This window comes from Delphinus delphis, chromosome 14 (genome assembly GCF_949987515.2).
Source record: "Delphinus delphis chromosome 14, mDelDel1.2, whole genome shotgun sequence".
NCBI classification, from domain to species: domain Eukaryota; kingdom Metazoa; phylum Chordata; class Mammalia; order Artiodactyla; family Delphinidae; genus Delphinus; species Delphinus delphis.
In genome coordinates, this window is record NC_082696.1 from 66,336,322 (window position 1) to 66,352,211 (window position 15,890).

At 42.2% G+C, this 15,890-nt stretch overlaps 1 protein-coding gene and 1 pseudogene across 1 annotated transcript in view; both read left to right on the top strand.

Annotated features, from left to right (window-relative positions):
- Positions 1-15,890, top strand: part of MDN1 (midasin AAA ATPase 1) — a 155,197-nt gene that overhangs the window by 55,050 nt on the left and 84,257 nt on the right. The window contains exons 23-33 of the mRNA XM_060030232.1: positions 1,482-1,633; positions 2,378-2,556; positions 3,667-3,875; positions 4,061-4,207; positions 5,478-5,619; positions 6,960-7,094; positions 7,177-7,315; positions 7,590-7,728; positions 8,026-8,156; positions 10,651-10,795; positions 12,576-12,705. Coding sequence (XP_059886215.1) covers positions 1,482-1,633; positions 2,378-2,556; positions 3,667-3,875; positions 4,061-4,207; positions 5,478-5,619; positions 6,960-7,094; positions 7,177-7,315; positions 7,590-7,728; positions 8,026-8,156; positions 10,651-10,795; positions 12,576-12,705 — 1,648 coding nt within the window. The remainder of the gene's footprint in view (positions 1-1,481; positions 1,634-2,377; positions 2,557-3,666; positions 3,876-4,060; positions 4,208-5,477; positions 5,620-6,959; positions 7,095-7,176; positions 7,316-7,589; positions 7,729-8,025; positions 8,157-10,650; positions 10,796-12,575; positions 12,706-15,890) is intronic.
- LOC132437350 (mitochondrial import inner membrane translocase subunit Tim9 pseudogene) lies at positions 8,716-9,116 on the top strand (annotated as a pseudogene).

Sequence of the window (15,890 nt, forward strand, 5' to 3'; positions counted from 1 at the left end):
ATTTTTAGCAATAAAGCATTTTAAAATACGTACATCTTTGTTAGACATGTTATTGCACACCTAATAGATTGTAGTACAGTGTAAACATAACTTTCATATGCATTGAGAAACCAAAAAATTTGTGTGACTGGCTTTATTGCCGTATTGGCTTTATTGTGATATTTGCTTTATTGCCATAGTCTGGAATCAAATCTGGAAAATCTCCAAGGTCTGCCTGTATATATATGTAATATAAGTAATATAAATGAAACTGTCTCATAAGAATGTTCTGTAGTTTCCTTTCTTAACCTAACTATATCCTGGATATATTTTTATGTCTGTACCACAGATCACTGTGAGTGACGTGCTTTCTAATTGTCACATAGCATTTCATTGGAAGCTTGTGCCACAGTTTATCTGCACACCCCCCTTCTGATTGATGGTTGGGCTTTTTTTTCCCCTTTCCTTTTCTTGTTTCTATTATACACAAAACCGTTTCAGTTTGACAGAGGAAATCACAGAATAACATGGGATTGAAAGAGGCTGAGAGAAACTGGCTCACAAACTGACTTGTCTATTGCTTGCTCTTTAGGAAGAAAGAGCCATTGGGATTGTGGGTACTTTGGATTCAATGTTTTTGCCTTTTAAAAAATTATACAAGTAACACATGAATATATACTTTTGGTAAACTGTGACAACGCTGAGAAAAGACTCAAGCTTGCTTCGATTATTATCGCATTACCATTCCCCTCCACTTATTTTTTTGTATGCTTTCCTCATGCTTATATATGATGGTGGCTTAACAGTTCTTTTTTCTCACTGCTCTTCTACCCAACTGAGAAGTCCTTAAAAGCAGTGCCTACAACTGTGGCTTCAAGTCAGGGGGCTAAATGCTCTAGAAGAGCACTTTTCTATAGCTATGTATCTGACCACCATTTGACCATTTTTGATCTATAAAAATGGCAGTTTTGTATAAATCAACTTAACTTCCACCATACCTTCAAAAGGTTATGCCATCATCTACAGTATTATCCTTAAGAGATTAGTTTCTCTGGAGGGTTGCTTTTATTTTTAATGTCTTCTAGGGGATCCAGAACATAGCAGTGCATAGCGCCCCCCCTCCCCGCCCCAATACAACACTGGCTATGTTTTGGGAATGTGGTTTATATGAAATACATGTTTTTGACCAAAATACTTAGAGTGGGATGTTTGGTAGATGAGAGAAGAGAACTGAGTCATAAACTATCTGAGAAATTATTTTCATTCAAGTTTTCCCCCATATCTACCTAACCCCACCTGAATTTTAAAACCAGTGCATGTCGCCATTTTGTTCTCCTTCCTCAAAGTAATTTTTTTTCATGTTCATTTGTGGGTTTTAATGTTGAAAGCATCCAGAACAAGCAGCATTCTTGGTGACAGTTTTTTCCCACTTTACACCCCTCTCTGAAAGCCATAGTTGTCGTGGGTCTGTGGGTTATTTCTCTAACTCTTGTGTCTTTCAGCCTATTCCAGAACCAAAAGGAGGTCGGCTTATCCAGGTGGAAGGCTACTGGATTTCGGTGGGAGACAAGGAACCTACAATAGATGAGACATACATCCTCACGTCTTCCGTTAAGCTGAACCTGAGAGACATAGTCCGAGTGGTCTCTGCAGGGTGTGTGGACCTTTTCTAACACTGCTCTGTTGTCTTACCAGCATAGGCATTGCTGAAAGTCTAGTCCTACTTGCTGAACTTTCAAAGGGCTCTATTGTTATCATTGGCTGAGTGAATAATTATTTTCTAAGTCAATCCTGTCACTTTTCTCCAGACACAAAACATCGTTTCTAGTTGTACCTTTGGTGGGAGCAATATGGACACAGATTATTTTGGCCATCATTAAGGTTGCTTTTTAGTATTTTGCTGATGGATACTCATTACCCATTACTTGTTCAGTGAGTAACAGTTACTCCCGCTTACTGTTTCTCACTAGTGCAAGAGAGGCTGGAATTACTTTCCTCGGTAGTTTCTGAGGAACCTTTTTTTTTGCGGTACGCGGGCCTCTCACTGTTGTGGCCCCTCCCGTTGCGGAGCACAGGCTCCGGACGCACAGGCTCAGCGGCCATGGCTCACGGCATGTGGGCTCCTCCCGGACCGGGGCACGAACCCGTGTCCCCTGCATCGGCAGGCGGACTCTCAACCACTGCACCACCAGGGAAGCCCCTGAGGAACCATTTTTACATAGAAACTTCTCAGGGCTTAAGAAACGTTCCATTAGTAGTGCATAGGTATATAAAAATGTTCTCTTATGAAGATGTTAAATGTTATAGTTGTTCTTTTTTAAATACTACATGATTTAATTCTGGTTTCTGTCTTTTTTTTTTTCTCTTTTTAATTGCTTTATTGGCTGATCCTTTAAAGAACATACCCAGTGCTGATTCAGGGAGAGACATCAGTGGGTAAAACAAGCCTGATACGGTGGTTGGCCGCAGCTACTGGTAACCACTGTGTGCGTATTAACAACCACGAGCACACAGATATTCAGGAGTACATTGGTTGTTACACATCCGACTCCTCAGGGAAGCTCATGTTTAAAGAAGGTAAGGTTGTAATTCTATTCCTTGGGTCTCCTCAAACAGTCTTCATCCTTTCTAGTTGAGGCACAGGATGGACGCCATAATAGCTGTTTTTTCTTTCTCCCTGAGCTATGTGATGGTTAAAGGGTGATGGTTAGGGCCCCAGCTTCCTTTGAGCCAGACTAATCTTGTTGGCTGTACACAGGACTGGGGCCTAGGTTTTCTTTGCTTTTTAAAAAATTAATTAATTAATTAATTTTTGGCTGTGTTGGGTCTTCGTTGCTGCACGCGGGCTTTCTCTAGTTGCGGAGGCTACTCTTCATTGTGGTGCGCGGGCTTCTCATTTTGCGGTAGCTTCTCGTTGTGGAGCACGGGCTCTAGGTGCATGGGCTTCAGTAGTTGTGGCACGTGGGCTTAGTTGCTCCGTGGCATGTGGGATCTTCCCAGACCAGGGATGGAACCTGTGTCCCCTGCCTTGGCAGGTGGATTCTTAGCCTCTGCACCACCAGGGAAGTCCTGGGGCCTAGTTTTGAAGAGTGCCGTTGAACTACGTCATTTCCTAGAGAATCAGAAGAGGGGTAAGCATTGAACAGAGGGAAGCTGAGAATAGATGAGAATGTGGTGACTTAAATGAAAGTAGACTTCAGGGGAAAAAGTAAGTTGTAAATGTGATATTCATCAGCTTTGGCTCCCCCTTTGTGCAAAATAAAAAGGAGTGGCCTTCCCTGGTGGCGCAGTGGTTGAGGGTCTGCCTGCTGATGCAGGGAACATGGGTTCATGCCCCGGTCTGGGAAGATCCCACATGCTGTGGAGTGGCTGGGCCCGTGAGCCATGGCCGCTGAGCCTGTGTGTCCGGAGCCTGTGCTCCGCAATGGGAGAGGCCACAACAGTGAGAGGTCCGCGTACCGCAAAAAAAAATAAAAAATAATAAAAAATAAAACGGAGTACGTTTAATTGAAAATTATGCTTCCTTGATACTCACAACCACAAATTATTTGGGGACATGACTAGCTGCAGAGAATAATTTGCTTTGAAATTTAATGATAATCTAGGATTTGTTGATTTGTATGTAACATTTAAAAAAAAACTTTGGACTAATTTATGCACTAATTTTCAGTATGTATTTCCTCTAAGGTGTTCTTATTGATGCTATGAGAAAGGGCTATTGGATTATTTTAGATGAGTTAAATTTGGCCCCTACCGATGTGCTAGAGGCATTGAACAGACTGTTGGATGATAACCGTGAATTGCTCATAACAGAAACACAAGAAGTTGTTAAAGCACATCCTCGCTTCATGCTTTTTGCTACCCAGAATCCCCCAGGACTTTACGGAGGCAGAAAGGTGTGTAGCATTTGCCCCCTTACTCCTGCTTGTTACCGAATCGAGTAGAAAAGTCGTCTTGGTAAGACTGAGATGTTTTTACCTCTGTTGAAGGATTTTTCTTTTTGTGGTGAATAGCAGAGCATACATTTTGGAAATTAAATGAAAAGGTCCTTTGTATCATGTTGTTTCTGTGCGTTTCCCAGATGCTTTCTAGAGCCTTCAGGAATCGATTTGTGGAATTGCACTTTGATGAACTGCCTAGTTCTGAGTTGGAAACAATCTTGCACAAGCGGTGTAGCTTGCCACCCTCCTACTGCAGCAAGTTGGTTAAAGTCATGCTGGAGCTTCAGGTATTCCATCTCTCCATCACTTAGCTTCAAATGGACTGTGTTGATTAGATTTGGTGATCAGAATCTGAGGCTCCCTGGGGTAGAAACAGCCCATCCACCCATTTATTATTTTTTTCAGAGTAAGGATCTTATCTTTAAAACTCATTCCATTAATATCCAGTTTTTGGTTTTGTGTTGTAAATTGGCAATTTAATACCATGTTAACATTTTTCTGATAATTATATGTGATGACAGTTCCCTACTTGTGGATAATATGGAACATTTTACTTAGGTTGGAATTTGGCATCAACAAACTGCAATTTTTGTTTTTTAAATGGGTGTAATCCTTGAATGGACATAATTTTCAGTTCTACAAAGCTACAGTTTGTTTTTTTTTTTTTAAGAATATTCCCCCCCCCCCTTTTTTCCTAAAGATTTCCCAGAACTTACTCGTCATTTATTTATTTATTTATTTGTTGCGGCAGATGGGCTCCTCAGTTGCAGTCGTGGGCTCCTTAGTTGCGGCTTGTGGACTCCTTAGTTGTGGCATGCAAAAACTCTTAGTTGCGGCATGCATCTGAGATCTAGTTCCCTGACCAGGGATTGAACCTGGACCCCCTGCATTGGGAGCGTGGAGTCTTAACCACTGCACCACCAGGGAAGTCCCAAGAATATCCCAGTTATTTTATGGGGTTAAAAGTGGTTTTTATCAGAATTATACACTGTTAAATTACTTCCTAGAAAGCTAATAATTGCCACTCTTACTACTGTGGTCCCACACTGTGGGATTAATTTTCCTGCGTGTTTGCCACTATTTGTATTATTATTCGTAATTGTTTTCTGTGTGTTATATGAGATGGAATTCCATTATTTGTTATGTTCTTTACTTACACATGGGTTTGAACATGTATCTTCAAATGATTGCAGTCCCTTTACTTTTTTTCTTTTTTTTTTTTTGGTGGTACCCGGGCCTCTCACCGCTGTGGCCTCTCCCGCCATGGAGCACAGGCTCCGGACGCTCAGGCCCAGCGGCCATGGCTCACGGGCCCAGCCGCTCCGCGGCATGCGGGATCCTCCCGGACCGGAGCACGAACTCACGTCCCCTACATCGGCAGGTGGACTCTCAACCACTGCGCCACCAGGGAAGCCCTGCAGTCCCTTTACATTTAAGAAAAATTAATCTTAGTGGAATGAATCATTTTTATGGGAGCTTAAATTTGTCAGGAATTTTGTATAAGTTGTACTGTACGCTTGCCATTGCCCTTTTTCATTTGTTTTCGTCCTTTAATAGTCCTATCGCAGAGGTTCTTCAGTGTTTGCTGGAAAGCAAGGCTTCATCACCCTCCGTGATCTGTTCCGATGGGCTGAGCGATACAGATTGGCTGAGCAGACGGAGAAAGAGTATGACTGGTTGCAGCACTTAGCCAACGATGGTATGCTCTCAGCACATGCTCTCTAACTGTGGACTTAGGGCAGATTGCATGCTGTGTTATTACAACAAATCTTGCCCAAATTGTCGTCAGTATATATATTTTACTAGGCATTGCAGGAACAGAGCCGTTCTCCCTCAAGTCCTGACTGATGTTGTAAGTGGTCCTATTTCTGCAGGTCTCTGTGCTGTTATGTTTTGGTTGCTAAGGTTTTCTCACTCTTAGCTTCAGGTGGCTGCCTGTGGGAGTCAGGATATGGACATAACGCCTTTAGGAGTTTAGGCAGGTGGTTGGTGGGGGTCTTTGAGCACCTTTTATCTGCATTGTGGTGACCATGGAGAGTTATGTTTGCGCCTTAGAGACGTACAGAAAACTGACGGGTTGGATAATACCAGAGTTCTGAGCCAAGGTAGTTACGTCATCTGAGACTCAGGTTTGTTCACTTTGGTTTAATCAATGGGAAGAATTTGTATGTTCCTCTCTGTGCTAGCGTAGAAAGCCTTTCTGAACCTTCTGAATTGAAAAGTCTTGATGAGTCCTTACCAGGGTGGCTACTAAGCGTGGGGAGGAAATGAAACTAACCCATGAGAGTTACATTTTCTCTTCGCTGGGAAAGAGTACAGGGAGGAGCCCCTTTTTTAAACTTTCTTTATCGAGGTATAACATAAAATGTAACAGTAAAGGGGGTAAAGTGCTCTGTTATTTCATGTGCAGCTTAATGTATTTTTACATATGTGGGTACCCAGGTAAATCACCACCTCGGGAAAGATTTAGGATATTTCCAGTACCTCAGAAGATTCCTTCATGGCTCTTGCCAGCCTTAACTCCTAGAGATAGATAATCGCTGCTCTGACATCTGTCACCAGTGATGGATTCTGCCTGAGCTTGTGCTTCATCTAAATAGTATCATGCAGTATGTACTCTTGTGTCTGGCTTCTTTTCACTCAATCTAATGTGAGATTCAGCCATGCTGTTTTGTACATCAGGACTTCATTCCTTTTAAATTATTACTGTGTTGTAACCCATTGTATGGGAGATACCGTGATATGTTTGTCTGTTCTCTTGTTGATGGACATTTGGGTCATTTCTGCTGTTTAGCTATTCGAAAGAAAAGCTGCTCTGAACATTCCTGAGTGTCATTTGGTGCACGTGAGTTCATTTGTGTTGGATTACCTAGAAGTCATGTTGCCAAGGCAGAGGGCAGGCATATCGTTAGTTGTAGTAAGTTCTCCTGGTTTTCCAAAGTAGTTCTTCGGGTTTCCTCTTCCCAGCAGCTAATGCTCCATAGTATCAGTGTCCCTTGGTATTGACACTTGACGGTTCCTTTTTTTTTTTCTTTCAAGGTTTTATGCTTCTGGCAGGCCGAGTCAGGAAGCAGGAGGAGGTTGATGTGATTCAAGAAGTCCTTGAAAAACATTTCAAGAAAAAATTGTGTCCTCAATCCCTCTTCTCCAAAGAAAATCTCCTAAAATTGCTGAGTGAGTAGGCCATCACATCCAGAGGAGAATAAATTGAGTTGTATTCATATTAGAACCTAAATATGTACTCTGCCTTTGATAGGTAAATTGTCTACTCAGATATCCACATTGGAGGCTAAATTCAGCCACGTCGTGTGGACCAAGGGCATGCGGAGACTGGCGATGCTGGTGGGAAGGGCGTTGGAATTCGGTGAACCAGTGCTGCTGGTTGGAGACACTGGGTAAAGTGGGGAGACAGTAACTCGTTTTGAGGGTTCAGTTCGATTCAGTAGAGTTCATGTAGTGTGTGCCCTTCTGGATAAGAGACATGGTAGGGTGCTGTGTTTTGGGGAAGGGCCCACTGAGCCAAGGGGCAGGCGCCCTGTGTTGGCTAGATGCCCTGTGTTGGCCAGCAGTGTCTGTGGCCAGAGCTCCCCTCTCTTGTTGACTGGGGTGTTCGTGGGTGTGTATTTGGAATTCATGCTCCTTGTTAATCTGGTGTGTATCTCTTAACAGGTGTGGGAAAACTACTATCTGTCAAGTGTTTGCGGCCTTGGCAAAGCAGAAATTATACTCAGTCAACTGCCACTTACACATGGAGACGTCGGACTTCTTGGGGGGGTTGCGACCCGTGAGACAGAAGCCAAATGACAAGGTTTGTCCTGAGCAAATGATAACATGTTCATTTAAAGAATTGCAGTCAGCTCTGTGCGAGAGTCAACTGTGGGATTTTATTCCTGGTGGGGCGTACAGGTTTGATACATACCTTATCTTCAGATTTTCACTGGTCTACAAGGGACCTCCACAAGCATCCTGTTATGCGAGATCCATCCCTGTTCTCCAGTCTTTGTTTTCTGCAGAGCAACTCCAGCAGACGCCCACTAGCTACGTGTGTATTGTCTTGTGGAGCCGCCTGCCCTTTAATTTCACCCTCTTCTTTTCCAAATTGTAGGAAGAAATTGACACATCAAGACTCTTTGAGTGGCATGATGGGCCTCTGGTTCTGGCCATGAAGGAGGACGGCTTTTTCCTCTTGGATGAGATCTCCCTAGCCGACGACTCTGTCCTGGAAAGACTCAACAGGTACACGAGCGTAAGAGGTTTACCCTGTGTTTGATGCTTTTGCTGGTCTGGATTTTATAGATATTAATTCTTGTGCACAGTAATGTTCTTCATAGGTACACTGTATTCAGTAAATGTTTGAAAATGATGATGAGCTATTGCTTTTTTTGGCTTTAGCACTCAGTGTCTTTAAGAGACCTAGTTTTTCTGTTTAGCTGTCAATAATCAGAAAGATGGGACTATGGGAGGATAGGGCTAAAACAAAGAAGCCCAAGTTAAAATTCTTTTTTAAGGCAAATTATGTGGCCATTATCTTAATTTTTTTTTCAAAGAACTAGAATCAAAATCCTGGATGTTACAGCTGTAAGGCCTCTCAAAACCCCAGACCAGGACGCTGACCCTCCACACCAGACTTGGCTGGCCACATAGCCCCCTAGCCGCATACTGGTGTCGGATGTGAGAGCATGTGCTTGAGTAAGAAATCAGGCTTTGCTGGAGACATTCAAGCAAAGATGCCTTTCCAGAACAGAAAGGAAACTCATGCATCAGAAAAGGTGACTAGTGAACGTACTGAAAGAATATGGCTACACAAATACTGAAATCTGATCAGATAAAACAGTTTAAGAAGTTTCTCAAAACCTACACAGTAAGCCTACGGTAAACCTGCTTTTTGCAGTGTGAAAGACTTCAGGACAAGAGAAGTAAAGCCTGAAGTGACCTCACCTGCTCAGAACATTGCTTCCAGAAATGTTTAAAAATGACACGAAGGATATCAGTGAGATTTCAGGAATATCCTGTTCAACAGAATGAAGCCCTGATAGCCAGTGCAGGATGCCTTGGCCAACCACGTAGATAAGTCCTGATTGACGGATCCCTGATGAGATACCGGAAATGAGGGCTCACCTAACAGAAACCGCCCCAAAGCAGTAGCCGCCTTGTGAACCAGCCATCTGTCCTGACTGGCAAATAAGAACCACTGGAGAAGCAAAATTGCTATTTACTAGAGTAATCAAAATAAGTCTTGTTGTGCAATGAAAATAGTAAGATGCAGCATTTGTTGAGACCTTAAGACTCAGCAGCTTGGTCACTTGATTAGAAAAATAAACCATTGTTTCTTCAAAATAGGTGTTTAGTCATGAGATAGGAAAAAAATTATATTACTAAAAGTAAAATAAATGGAAATAACCTGGGGGGAAAAAAACGAAACAGGGACTTCCTTGGCAGTCCAGTGGTTAGGACTCCACGCTTTTACTGCCAAGGGCCCTGGTTCATTTCGTGGTCGGGGAACTAAGATCCCACAAGCTGCCCGGTCAAAAAGAAAAAGAAAAAAAAAAAAACCCAAAACAGAAAACCTCAGATCAGTGTGAATCTTGATGAATACCTGTGTTTCTCTCTTTATCGAGGTATAATTTACATATCATGAAGTGTACCTGTTTTAAATGTATAGTTCAATAAGTTATTTTTTTTCTTTCTTTCTTTTTTTGGGGGCGGGGGTTGTTTCTTTGTGTGTTGGGGGGGGCTGGGGAGTTGGGCGGTGACCACGCCACGTGGCTTGTGGGATCTTAGTTCCCCAACCAGGGATCGAACCCCGGGCCCCAGCAGTGCGATTGCCAAGAGTCCTAACCACTGGACCGCCAGGACGTCCCCTAATTCGAGTTTTAGTAAATTTACTGAGTTTTGCAGCCACCACAATTCAGTTTACATTTTTATCATCCCAGTAGCATCCCTCCTGTGCATTTACAGTTTATCTTTGATGCCACCTCCTGCTCCAGGCAACTCCTCATCCACTTCATGTCTGTATAGATTTGTCTTTTCAGGAGATTTCATATAAGTGGTCTCTTCTTTAACTTTGCGTCAATGTTTTGAGGTCCCTCCATGGTATAGCCTATATCATTAGTGTGTTCCTTTTTGTTCCTCATAGTATTTCATTGCGTAGATAATACCATATTTTTTTTATCTATTCACCTCTTCTTGGTACTTGAGTTGTTTCTATATCTGTGAATAATGCTGCCATGAACATTTGCATGCTAGGCTCCCATTTTTTATTTAATTTATTTTAAAATATTTATTTATTTGGTGGTGCCAGGTCTTAGTTGTGGCTCACCGGCTCCTTAGTTGCAGCACGTGGTCTCCTTAGTTGTAGCATGCGAACTCTTAGCTGCGGCATGCATGTGGGATCTAGTTCCCTGACCAGGGATCAAAACCAGGCCCCCTGCATTGGGAGTGTGGAGTCTTATCCACTGTGCTGCCAGGGAAGTTATGCTCCCATTTTTTAAAACAAGTGTCTTGACGTAAGTGGGAAAAGGAATTCTTTTTCTTTTGATCAGAACTGTTGTTCCACTACATAGGAATAGGGATAACTATTCACTTTGAAGTTTGTGGCAGGAAACCATTAACTAAAGTGAAAGCTCAGCAAAGGAGATGACTTTTTTTTTTCCTTTTTGAGAACACTGAAGACCACAAAATAGAATACAGAAGGCTTTTCTAATCTGACATTCTCCAATTTTTCTTCTAGTGTCCTCGAAGTGGAAAAGTCTCTGTTATTAGCTGAGAAAGGCAACCTAGAGGACAAGGATAATGAGGTAGAGCTGTTGACTGCTGGGAAGAAATTCCGTATCTTGGCAACCATGAACCCCGGGGGTGACTTTGGGAAAAAAGAGGTAAAACTGTGTTCTTGAAGCATAATTTTTTTCTGCCTTTTGACCTCAGCTCACTGTACCCATAAATACAGTATGTAAAAATGGGTCTGGAATTTCATGTGGTAAAAACTGAGTAAAAGATAAAAATCCAGAGAGAGCCATTATAAGGTTGAAAAATAATTCTGACAGGTAAAACATTTCCTTATTTGATGTCTCACTTTTGTATGTGCCTGAAATTTCAGTCACTTTGCCTGGCTTTTTACATACCTTAAGGTAACAAAGTCTCATGAGAGCTCTGTGTGGAAGTTATTACGCTAGTTTTATGGATGAGAAAAGTTGAAACTGAAGTTTATTCTCCCATTCTGCTTCTAGAGTCTACTCTGTTAAACACGAGAGTGGTGATATGAATGACTTAAAGTGACAAAAAAGCAGTCACAGCCAGGATCCTGTCCTGGTTTTGCAGGTGGAGAGTATCTGTTCCCTCAGGGCTCGTGTGGGTCCCCCTCAGACTGTTGGTAAAGGAAAGGGTGAGGGTGATTTCTTCTGTTCAGAAGGTGGTATGAGGGTCCCCCAAGCCCCACGGCTTCCAGGCTCATGAAGCCTCTCAGTGGAGAAGTCTGCGTTGTGTGTGGGACCCTGGTGTGTTCAAGTTAGGGAAAGGGTAGTGTGGTAGTAGGTCAGGATGATGAGCAGAAATGGGTTGATCGGGAGTGAAAGTAGTTAAGGTTCTTGGTAACTTGGTGGCTGCCTGAAACGTGAAAATGATATTTAGGGCCTGATTTTCCTCAGTAGCATAAGAAGAAAGATGATCACTGTGCTTTGGGAAATGTACTGGAGGGAAGAAATAACATACAGCACAGTTTCAAGGTATGAAAACAGGCGCTGTGGCACATAGAAATAGCACAGAAAGATCTGATTTCAAGGTTGTATGTGTTAACTTGCCTGTCAGGTTAGCTTAAGTTTTTTTTAGACAGATTGCCGGCTTTTACCAAAGGGAATGATAGCTTTTGGTTCTGCCTGCCTTGCTGCAGAGGGAGGTGGGATCCTGGAACCATGATCCTGCTTAGCCGGGATGGTGCTGAGCAGCACATGCAACCCCTGGTGCCTTTGCTGAGCTGCTCCTGGGTCCAGGCGTTGCTCCTGGTCCTGCTGTGCTAGGCCAGGTAGGCGGAGGATGGAGTTGATCTGTCCAGTAAAAGAAAATCGTTGGTGAACTTTTGTGAGCGGGTGTTATCTGACCTAGGGGGAGGGTAGGATGAATCCAGACTGAGGGCAAAGGCCCTGAGACTGGAGGACTAAACAGTTCTTTGTCATACAAGAGGTAAATATATACCTGTTTGCAATTTCACTCCCTTTGAGCCGCATCAAAGTTTTCTCCTTCTACTTCAGACAGCTCTCCCCCATGGGAAGATAGCGTTTATTTTCTCCAAACCACCAGTCAAGTAGCTGAAGGGAAAGTAAAGGGAAGGGCCTTTGCTTAGGGGAAAGTGTTGGGGTTTGGAAGTCATCTACGGGGGCTGAATCCTTCTTGCACCACAGACTCTATAAGACCTTGAAGTTCTCTACCATGATTATAAAGAAAGGGGTGGTAGTACGAGCTCGGGGAGTGTGGTGGAGATAATGAGATGACATGTGGAAGGAGCTGGACAAATAGGTGTTCAGTGAATTATAGACAGTAGTAGAGGTGATAAAAGAAGCATTGGGTACCTGCCACATTCACAGCCAGCATTCATTCAAAGGATTTGTTTTCTAGCTTTCCTCATAGGTATTAAATTCACATTAGAATTTGTGTTCTTTGTAGCTATCTCCTGCCTTAAGAAACCGTTTTACAGAAATATGGTGCCCTCAGAGCACAAGCCGTGAAGACTTAACTCAGATTATCAGCCATAATCTTCGCCCAGGATTGTCTCTGGGCAGAACAGATCATAAAGGTGAGAGTGTTCGGGTGGTGCCGGTGGGGTGGGTGTGTGTGTTGGAGGGAGGGGAATAGCATGTTTAGCAGTAGGTGTGTATGGCCTGTTCTATGGAGAAGTGATAACAAATAGATCTAAAGAAGACGTGATACTAGCCTGTTGCCCTCTACCGAAGTATCCCTTCTTCACCTTGCTTCCATCACCGGGTTACTACGTTTTAGCTTTCTGATTGTTTCACCTGTCGGCCATCTTTATATATAAGGCATATTTGTTGGCTAAAGATAAGGAAATGTGGTTTAAATTTTAATCATTACCACCGTTAGAAAATGTTCATAGAATTTTAAACTGCATTTCCTTAGTAGTTGTCACTTTGTTTTATTTTAAATTTTCCTTTTATTATGAAAATTTCAAACACAAGGAAAATAGAGTAGTATTTTAAAAATTCGCATAGACTTGTAACCTAAATTTAATAATTGTTAAAATATCCAGTAAGAGCCAGAACATTTATTATACTTTTTTTTTTTTTTTTTCAAATTGAGCCTAGATTGCCCTGATTAATCCCATATTCTCGGCATTGAATGGGCTAAATTTAGGACCTAGATCTGGTTCTAAGCCTTAATACAAACCCTAATACAAGTAGTTTTTTGGATCATTTTGCCTCTCTGTCTTAAAGAATATAAAAGGATGTCTGCTTCTTTGAGATTGAGGTTCATGGATATGTTCAGCTTTTTAAAGGCACGCTAAAGCACAGCTTCAAAAATAGGTAGGATGGCTGTGGAGAGTAGGTGCATGGGTCCCAACCTCATCTGTGGTATATTAGGAAAGATTGGCTCTTTAGTCACCTGAGCACAGACTTCCTTTTAAGAAGGGCCTTTACTGAACCTCAGTATTCACGGGTGTACACAGTGCTGTCTGAACAGCTGGAGTTCCCCTGGCTCCACCAATATCACAGCTACTCAGTGGTGCAGAATTGACTAAGCCTGCGATTCCCAAACTCACCTGGACAACTTGTTTAAATACAGCTTGCAGGGCCCTGCACCCAGGGCTTCTGATTCAGTCGGTCTGGTGTAGGGCATGAGAATTTGCCTTCCTAACAAGTTCCCAGGTGGTCCAATAATATTGGTCTATAGCCCACAATCAGAACTTGTGTGTTACCTTGGTTGTGTGCATTGGTGCATTTATGGTGAAAATTCAAGTAAAAAGAGGAGGAGAAGACAGAAATTGTTAAGCTGGCATGGTTTGTCTTTCGGCTCTGGGTTGGGACTGGGTCGCCCAAGGAAGTAACCTCTGAATCTCATATGGGCTGCTTACTCTTCTGAGCTACTTGGATTGTGATAAGAATGGCGGAGGATACAACTGCTGTTAAGCTGCCACGTTTGCTGCATCATCAGTGCTTTTCATGTTTAACTGAGCAAACTGTTCCTCCACAGGGCATAAGCACTGGGACCCCTAGGACTTACTCTGAGCCTTATGGCTTGTCCTTAAGGAGCTTGTTTACTCCATGCTTTCCAGGCTGCATGGCAGCAGACATCCCTGGGGAGGCATTAGAGACCCTGAGGGAACATGGAGCATGAGGGAGAAGTGGCTTGATAATTTATATCAGTCTTTTCATTTGGAAATGGATCAGGGTGGCACAGCATAAAAACATTTTTTAAATTGTGTAATATAAAACAGGAAATTAGGGAATTCCCTTGCAGTCCAGTGGTTAGGACTCCATGCTACCACCGTAGAGGGGCACAGGTTCGATCCCTGGTTAGGGAACAAAGATCCCACGAGCCGCACACCACCAAAAAAAAAAAAAAAGGAAACTAGACATAGCTTTTCCCCAGATTTTCTTTAAGGATATGTATGATTCACTGAATTTAATATTTCAACTATTATGGATTCTAAATTGATTTAGGGTATTTAAGATATATTTACTGCATCGTCTTAATGAAAATATAAATACCACTGTGGGTACCACTTACTTTCTCTATTATTTTTGGTTCACAAATCTCTATAGTAGTATTATGCATACATTGATAATATAACAAAAAAAGATTCTGTAATGAAACCTTTTCTATATTTGACGTATTGATGAAATTGATGTATTTAAAAAAAATGGATCTCTGAAGGGCATGTGGGCTGCTTTTTCCATTCTCAAACTCTCATTGACCAGTATTTCTCAAAGCATTCTCTTTTCATTAAAATGACATATTGTTCAGAGCTTTTCTTTGAGTTGTATTTCTAGAAGTAGAAATTAGGAACTTCCGAGCTCCCATTAGTTGTGGCCAGATTGCTCTCCAGAAAGTTGGCCCCATTCACAGTGCTGCCAGCAGCTTAATTAGTTCCCCAACCAGGGATTGAACCCAGGCCCCAATACTGAGAGCGTCGAGTCCCAACCACTGGACTGCCAGGGAATTCCCGTCATTTTTTTCTTTTTAATTACAATGAAATCTATTATTTTATCCTTATTAATTTAATGGATATTCTAAAATTTCATTTTCTTTTATTACTAGTGAATGGAGCATTCTCTGTAGTTTATTTAAAAATAACTATTATTTTACACATTGCTATTTGTATATTTTTGCATAATATTCCTTAATATATTTATCATGTAGGTTTCTCTCTTCTGTTATCTTCAATATTTGTTGTTAAAAAATACATATATGGGGCTTCCCTGGTGGCGCAGTGGTTGGGAGTCCGCCTGCCGATGCAGGGGACGCGGGTTCGTGCCCCGGTCCGGGAAGATCCCACATGCCGCGGAGTGGCTGGGCCTGTGAGCCGTGGCTGCTGAGCCTGCGCGTCTGGAGCCTGTGCTCCGCAACGGGAGAGGCCACAACAGTGAGAGGCCCGCGTACTGCAAAAAACAAAACAAACAAACAAAAATACATATATGAACCCATCCCATCCACTTCATCTCTGATGATCTTCTGTTTCTTTAATAGTCATGATTTAATTTCTCTTTATTAATGGATAAATTATTTCATTTTCCTTAAGTCCTTGATTTACTTCAGATTTTTTCCACTCTGAAATGTGGATCCAGGTACTCATGTTTAACATCTAGCTTTTGAAACAGTATTTAATTTCTTTCCTCTTGTTAACTAGACTTTCCCCCATGAGTTGTCATTTTACGTTCTGTCTTAAGATTTGTGTTTTTTTCTGTAATTAGTATTTTTCTTCTAACCAGTTTGCAGTGTAGCTTGAAAGCTGTTACTGTATAG